This window comes from Volvox carteri (assembly GCF_000143455.1).
Source record: "Volvox carteri f. nagariensis unplaced genomic scaffold VOLCAscaffold_59, whole genome shotgun sequence".
In the NCBI taxonomy this organism is placed as follows: domain Eukaryota; kingdom Viridiplantae; phylum Chlorophyta; class Chlorophyceae; order Chlamydomonadales; family Volvocaceae; genus Volvox; species Volvox carteri.
In genome coordinates this window covers 247088-248323 of record NW_003307602.1, presented here as the reverse complement: position 1 = coordinate 248323, position 1236 = coordinate 247088, and the positions used below count along the sequence as shown (strand labels likewise).

The 1236-nt window shown below is 49.4% G+C and overlaps 1 protein-coding gene across 1 annotated transcript in view; it reads left to right on the top strand.

The window, feature by feature from the left end:
* Nucleotides 1–616, top strand: part of VOLCADRAFT_97239 (uncharacterized protein) — a gene marked incomplete at both ends in the record, with an annotated part of 1900 nt that extends 1284 nt beyond the window's left edge. Inside the window, one exon of the mRNA XM_002956257.1 lies at nucleotides 477–616. Within this exon, the coding sequence (XP_002956303.1) occupies nucleotides 477–616 (140 nt within the window). The remainder of the gene's footprint in view (nucleotides 1–476) is intronic.
* Between the last annotated feature and the right edge of the window lie 620 nt (nucleotides 617–1236).

Sequence of the window (1236 nt, the reverse complement as noted above, 5' to 3'; positions counted from 1 at the left end):
GGGGGGGGGCTAAGTTTTGTAAACAGTTGGGCACATCTGTTGGCGGTAGTACATCCTGTGTGCAAGACTGCCCCATCCCCAGTTGTGAGCCTCCGCTTCTGGCTCGTCTCGTTCACCTGTTGCTGTTTCATTATCGCCTACCCCGTTGGGTACGGCCTCGTTGGTAATGGCAAATCCGTTTCGTCTGCGCGGACCTCGTCGCTAGTGCAGCTTATGTGTCAGGATGCTGCTGTCTTTGCGGCTCTGAACTGCTGAGCCTCGTCGATTCTGTAACACAAAGACTAATTGCCTCTGCACCGATTGTCTCTGCACTTATTCCGTCCACTCGCATACTCCACACTTCTGAATTCGAGCAGCTTCAGCGAATGACTGGATTAGTTATGTGCCCCAAATTCAGTTCGACTCCACACAGCCTTCTGTCTTCCAGCTGTGCTGGGCATCACGGTTTCGTTCATCCGCCTCCTGCTTGCGCTCAGGAGTATCTGCACTGCATTCAACATCAGGTGGTTTTCTGTTGCCGAAGTGGGTTGCTGATAAGTGTCGTTCTTCGCTGTTCGGCATGACTCAGCTTCGTACCACACTTGTTATCACCTGTACGATGTTGTTGCTGCGATAGGAAAGCATCGTGGCTCTGCTGGGTTAACTGGTCGGGTCGAGTTCTGGTACGACCCTCAGAACCTGCTTCCGATGCTAACGTCGCTCCCTTGCCCTTTCTCCGTTTCTAAAGTTTTGACTATGCAGTTTCAAGGTAAACCGACCCCTCCATCCTCATCGACAGTGGGAGCAGGCCTTCAGCCCTTTTGAGTGCAGGTTTTGCTCGTCGTGGGTTTGGTACAGCGTTATTTTTTTGCGGAATATATTCCGAATTCGGAATAAAAAAATGTTCGTGGTCCTGAAAGTTAAAAATAAATAATGTTCCAACCGTACAAGTTCATTCCTCCAGCCAAAAATGGACTGTCCATGCCAAAGCCGCTAGAATTTTACAGGAGACATATATGTTACCCATATCATAGTACTTTAATGCCATGGATACTGTTAGGAAGCTCACGCCCGAAAGTCAACGAGGAATCGGACTGTTTCTGACCGGACCAAACGCTGCAAAACATTCGGAACCGAAGCTCCCAAAGCATTGAAGGCCATTAAAGCAGATATTAAATTTCACTGAAGCCATTAGCGACGTTAATGAAGACGGTGTAGGGGTCGTAGGCAATGTGGACGTCATGCTGCAGCCAGCCG